The sequence below is a fragment of the Lepus europaeus genome, chromosome 15 (assembly GCF_033115175.1).
Source record: "Lepus europaeus isolate LE1 chromosome 15, mLepTim1.pri, whole genome shotgun sequence".
Classification (NCBI taxonomy): Eukaryota; Metazoa; Chordata; class Mammalia; order Lagomorpha; family Leporidae; genus Lepus; species Lepus europaeus.
In genome coordinates, this window is record NC_084841.1 from 34,169,587 (window position 1) to 34,175,757 (window position 6,171).

A 6,171-nucleotide genomic window follows, 5' to 3' on the forward strand; every position below is an offset into this window, starting at 1 on the left:
TCAGCTGCTACCAAAATACATAACTAGCCTTCATGTTTGCAAAGATATCATAAAAGAATGAAGAATAATGAAATGTACAGCTTTGACATCTATCGTGCAGACTATTTCCCTCTCACTCAGGTCTTTCTTTATATTCACAAAAACTATTTCATTTTGTGTTTCCACTCTCCTACCTACCGAATTCAATTTTATTGCGGCTACTAGTCTCTGCTCTTACAGTTGGGGAAAGGAAGTAATAATGACTGAAATAATCAAAGTTCTTGCAGGGCAAAACTTTTTCCACTTTCTCTCTCTCTCTCTCTCTCTCTCTCTCTCTCTCAAGATTCATTTATTTGAAAGGCAGAGTTAAAAGAAGAGACAGAGAGAAACAGCTCTTCCATCCACTGGTTCACACCCCAAATGGCCACAACTAGGAACTTCTTCTGGGTGTTCCACATGGGTTGCAGGGGTCCAGGGATTTGGGCGATCTTCCTCTGCTTTACAGGGCACATTAGCATGGCGCAAGACGAGGAGTAGCCAGGATTCGAACCAGCACCTACATGGGATGCTGGCACAGCAGGTGGCAGCTCAATCCACTGTGCCAATAACTCCAGCCCCTATTTCTCCTTTTTGAAATGCTTTCTACCTTCACCCTTGGCTATCCTCTTCAAATTCTTAATCTCTGAAGTGCTATTCCACTGCCAAACTTAAATTGTATCTCATACTTGCCTAATCCAGAATCTCTGTCCATCATTTCTTCTCTCACCTGACTTTGTCTTTTTTCTGCCATTCAACACTGCTGTACTGACAATGCACTTCTTTTTAGAGATCTTTCAGTGAAAACCCACAGAGCACAGTGCTTTTATGTTTTTAAATATATCTTAAAGATACATAATTGTATATTTACCTTGTCACCTTAGACTTAAATAAATCATGACACAGAAAGGTTATGTACTGGTCCAATCTCTGTTGCTGTAACAAAATACCTGACGCTGAATACCTTATAAAGAAAAGAGGTTTACTTAACTTACAGTTTGTGAGGTTGAAAGTCCATGAACCATTCCCTAGGCAGCTCCACCTGCCTGGCCTCAGGGGAGGGCCTCCAGGACCATATCATGATATGAGAGGCAAGCAGAAAGAGAACCAGCAATATGCAGAAGCAATCATATGGTGAGACAGGAAGCCAAGAGCCATCCAGGGGACAAGCTCACAACCCACACCCCAAGAACTAATCCAGATCCTGCAATGAAAGTAATTGCTTCCAAGAGCAGGACTTCCAATGACCTAATCATCTTTAATTAAGGTAAGACTAGAAAAGATTTCAACATCTTTCAATATTGCCACACTGAGGACCAAACTTGTAGAGCAAAGCACAGTTAGCCAGCCCTTAACAGACAGACACCGACCACTTCAGTATCAATGTCTGATAAACAGAAGTGGGGAGAAGTCATATGGACAGAGGAGAAGAGAATTATGTTAGGAGATAGATACTTACAGACCTCCAAGTAATACGGCATCATTGCCAAGAAGAGATCATGTGTGTTGAAAAACTTCAGCTCTCCAGCAGTACACCAATGTCGACCAAAAGTGGGATGTTTACCTTGCAAAAAACACTGAGGGGCTCACGCAGAGGCTTAGCAGGTAAAATCTTCACTGCAATGCCAGCATCCCATACAGGCACTGGTTCATGTCCTGACTGCCCCACTTCCCATGCAGCTCTCTGCTAATGCGCCTGGGAAAGCAGCAGAGGATGGCCCAAGTCCTTGGGCCCCTGCACCCACTTGGGAGACTCAGAAGAAGCTCCTGGTTTCAGTTTGGCAGCCATTGAGGTTGTTTGGGGAGTGAACCAGCAGATGGACGATCTCTCTCTCTCTCTCTCCCCCCCCCCACCAACTTTGCATTTCAAATAAATAAATAAATCTTTAAAAAAAACACTCAACGAAACATTGCCAATTAGGTACTTGTGACATGCATAAATGTGAAGGAGCTCACATAGTTACTGCCCTTAGGCAATTCTCTACATCCATGTTGTGCCTTGTTTTTGAGGAAATATGCATGCCCTATCCCCGCACTGAAGCTCAGTGCTCTAAAGAAACACAGATGAAGGACGCCCGGTAGATCAGAAAGCTTGAGGGGTTTACCATGAGCTAAAATACTAATAAGGATGGGGATTCTAGACAGGGGAACTGCAGGAAAAAGGGCACAGAGATTTGAAAAAGACCATAGTCAGGGATGTGTGGGATCCAATCTCATGGAGAGAGGTTCATGAAGATCAGGCTGAAGAGAGACTGCAGTAGGTTATAAACGGGTTTCAGGACTACACTACAGAGCTTCAACTTCGTCCTGCAATGATGAAGGAGCCGTTTTTCCAACAGAGCTATCACAATACTCATAGAAAAGCCTACACCAGGAAAATGGCAAGGGAACTCATTCTTTCCTTCCTCCACCCACTAGGTCAAAAAGATCTATTTTGTGCTAACTATGCCAAATATGGAGGAAAAAAAGTTAAAATAATAACATTTTTAAAAAGCCACAGGCATAATTCCTGATATGATAAAACTTACAAATAAGCAAGGATTTATTAAAATCATTGAAAAAATATTAAAAAAACAATTGTAGTAGTTCACTGGGGAGCTATACCAAGATAGAATGCCATGGGCAGCACTGAGGGACATTTTGGAAAGAGGTGCACATATGACACTTGGTGATCAGTTCGAAGTGTAGAAAAGAGGAGAGGATGGTTCCAAGAGCTCCAGCTTTCACACTGGGTAGATGCTGGTGCTATCAACCGTCATGAGAAAAAATAAAGATGGGAAAGTCACTTTATTGCTGGATCATTTGGGCTCTGAGAGAGCTTTAAGTGCTGTTTAACACACAGGTGAATTCACCAGAAAGGTGTATGAGAAGAACAGCAGCTCAGGAGTTTCCTGAGTCGGAAAGAAATTTGGGAAAAGATACATGGCTCCCAGGAAGAAGGCCAGTAAACTGTTAATGGTAGTTTCATAGCTTTTTCTCCACTTAATTTTTATTGTGAAAGGCAAGTATTACTAAACACTCCTCCCCATACTCTGGTTTCTCTTCTGATCACATAAATCTTTCCCCTTTTACTAAACACTCCTCCTTGAAGTCATAATGGAGGAAAGAAGATACCTCCAGATGGTCTGTTTTAACTCCCATCCATGCCAGCTGGCTCTGCAGGTGCGATGCTCAGAACTGCAACATCAACTCCAAAAAAGTGTGGGGCCCCACGCAGGGTCTACATTATTAGAAATTCCAGGGGTAGGCACAGCCTTTTGTTTTATGGAGCCTCCAATCATTCTGATGCATGCCCAAGTTGGAGAGGTGCTGAGAGTGCCTATCATAAATTGTTAACACAAAAATAACGATCTCATTTTACCTGTTGGATCCATTTAGCAGAAAAACGCTCACGGTTACTACATAAGGTTTCCTACAGTGTTCTCTCCCCCACATATTAAATGTGCTAAATGTTTGTCCCAAAGCAGAGGGAGACGGATAAGCATCTATGCTACAGTGCAACAGAAGCAGCAAGTGAGGGTTTAAGAGATAAAGCAGTAAGGAGCCAAGTGGTGTGAGCTGCCGCCAAGCTCTGAGAAGCAGGAGCACCACCTACGGTAATCAAACCCGAGAGCTGAAAGCTTGAACTCTGATAGGAACTTTCCAGTGACATACAGCAGAACCCCCTAATTTCCAGCTCATCCTTCTAAGAGGGCTGCTGGCCTTGGGAAATGGTTTAATGATTACACTCAAGGTGAGAGACCGGCAGTGAGTAAATTACATTTCGCTAACCAGCACCTGCCAAAAGGAGGATTGTTACCGACCTTGGCTCAAGGGTATCTCTTTGTCCTGGTTTGATTTAGTTAAGCAGCAAGCAATCTGCCTGAAGGTCAAGTTTCCTCTTGGGAATACTTTACTCCTATACCTCCCCCCACCCCCCAAGCCACCTGCAATTATCAAAAAGCTTCCTACGCGGCATTTATAAGTAAAACGACCCGGTTCTGAGTTATTCCCTAGAAAACACCTGGCCCCCTCTGTGTTCTCAACTCTGAGACTGGACGCAGAGGAGCAACCGGGCAGGCGGCTCTCCGGATCCGCAGCACACTACCAAGCCCAGGACTATAATTTAATAAGCTACCGAGGCACACATTTCATTTTCTGTTCTAAGGAACAGGCTCCCGCGCTTACTGAGGAGGCCGAGGTAAAGCCACCCTCCTGGACCAGAACTGGGCTCCCAGGGCTGCACCAGCGCCGCGGGCTTACAGGGCGCCAGGGTGCCTAGGGCAAAGCACATGGACCAAGAACGCACTCCAATCCGGAGAATGCCTCGGCATACCACTTCGTGGAGATGTGGCAGAAAGCACAGAACGAGGTTCTCCACGTAAAGCCCCCAACCCGGATCCCAGAGGCCTTGGAAGGAGGGGCGTCCACACCCGTGGACAGCGCGCGAGCCAGGGCCGGCTTCCCCGCTGGGCGAACCAAACGCCCGGCGAGCGCTCCAGTCCGGGTTCCCTCTCGCACCGCCCCGGCGCGGCACTGCCATATAGGGCAGGAGAGGATGGGAGCGGCACTGCTCCGCCGCCGCGCCCAGCAGCCGCCCCCTTGGCAGTGATCGCGCGCCGAGCCCTGGCCAGCCCGCCCAGGCGTCTGGGCCTCCACGGAGGCGCCGCTTCGGCGAGATGCACCCTTCCGGGTGCACATCTACCCTACGCCGCCTTCACCCTCTCCCATTCATTAAACTGGCGTCCTCTTCGCCCCGTTACAGCAGCCAGAGCCCTTTCCCCAGGCGGCCGCCGCCCGCGCGGCGCAGACGCGTGCCACGGGCGCAGGCAGGCAGGCGCCCTCCCACCCCTGGCCGCCTCTCGCCCCGTCGGGCAAAGATGTAGAACGAGGAAAAGGTTGTCATCCCAAAGGGCGGCGGCTCATCCCCGTGCCGGGCGCAGCACGCCACGGCGGCCAGTCCCCAGACCGGAGCCGGCATTCGTTCGCGATCTTCCCGCGCGTGGCCTTGCTCTTCGCCGCGTTTTACCTTGGCCCAGGCGCGCCCGGAGCCGCGGGCGGAGGCGCAGAGCCGTGGCCCGAAGGAGAGGAGTTTGAGAGCCGCCATCTTCGGGGGGCGGGCTGGAGCGCGCCAGTGAGGGTGAGAGTGTCTGTTGCCGGGGCCGGCCCGGCGTCACGGAAAAGGAGCGAGGGGAAGGCGCGCTGGGGGCGGGCTGGAGGCTCGACCGCGCGTCGGTGACGCCCTGGGGCCTCCTGCGCGGCGCGCCGGCCGCCCACGGCTCGCTGGCAGGCGCCTAGAGAAGCCGGCTCGCCGACCGGAGGGGAGGCTCCGCGCAGCCCGCGGGGGTCGCGGGGAAGTCCCAGGGTCTGAGAGCGTTAGAAGTAGCTGTGTTGGCGTGCACTGGCCGCTGTGGCCCCTTGATCAGCTCTTCAGCCTTGAGAGGACGTGGATGCCCTTCTTCCCCTGGGTCAGGGATGAGCCTTTGCCTAGCGCTCTGGACCTGCGGGTGCAGGAGTGTCCCCCGCGGAGCTTGTGGCTATCCAAGGTCAGTGTGTGGCCAGCTGGTGAGATGCATGTGTTCTCCTGGCGGTAACTGTGTAACTTGCATTTGTTCTGACACCCTGCCACTGATCTGTGGTGAGGTGCAACCAGCCAGATCTGCAGAGGGACAAGGCTGCGACATCTACCCATCATCCAAGCATCTTGCTGGCTCTGAGTCGCAGCCGCCCCAGAGACAACTCCGCAGACGCAAACATAAAAGCACGTGTCACTCTGACTGATTTTAGGCAAGTTACCTAACTCTGCTAAGCCTCATCTGCAAACGACGATTATAATACTTAGACTGTCATAAACTTCATGTGCGATCACTCATGCAAAGCTCTGGCCCCGTTATGCAGCCTCCATAAACGTTAGGTGATACACTAAATGCATGCCAGTAGCAGTGGTGTTTTGGTCTGGCGCAACTCCTAGGTCCTCTCCAAGCATCACCTTTTGACCAACTCCTTGAGGACAGGAGCCAAGTCTGAGGTCTTAAGAACCATACACTTACCAGAGGGGTAAAATCAAGTGGAAACTCAGTAAATATTTTATTTGATTAAAGACTGACCAAGCCCAGGGAATGTGACTGTTAATTTTGAACCAAAGCAAGACATACAAGAAAATTAAATGAGATTTTA

General features: G+C 49.7%; 1 protein-coding gene across 1 annotated transcript in view; it reads right to left on the reverse strand.

Moving 5' to 3' along the window:
* The window catches only part of OXCT1 (3-oxoacid CoA-transferase 1), a 153,815-nt gene extending 148,641 nt beyond the window's left edge, over positions 1-5,174 (reverse strand). Inside the window, exon 1 of the mRNA XM_062212015.1 lies at positions 5,024-5,174. Within this exon, the coding sequence (XP_062067999.1) occupies positions 5,024-5,101 (78 nt within the window). The 5' untranslated portion in view covers positions 5,102-5,174. The remainder of the gene's footprint in view (positions 1-5,023) is intronic.
* Between the last annotated feature and the right edge of the window lie 997 nt (positions 5,175-6,171).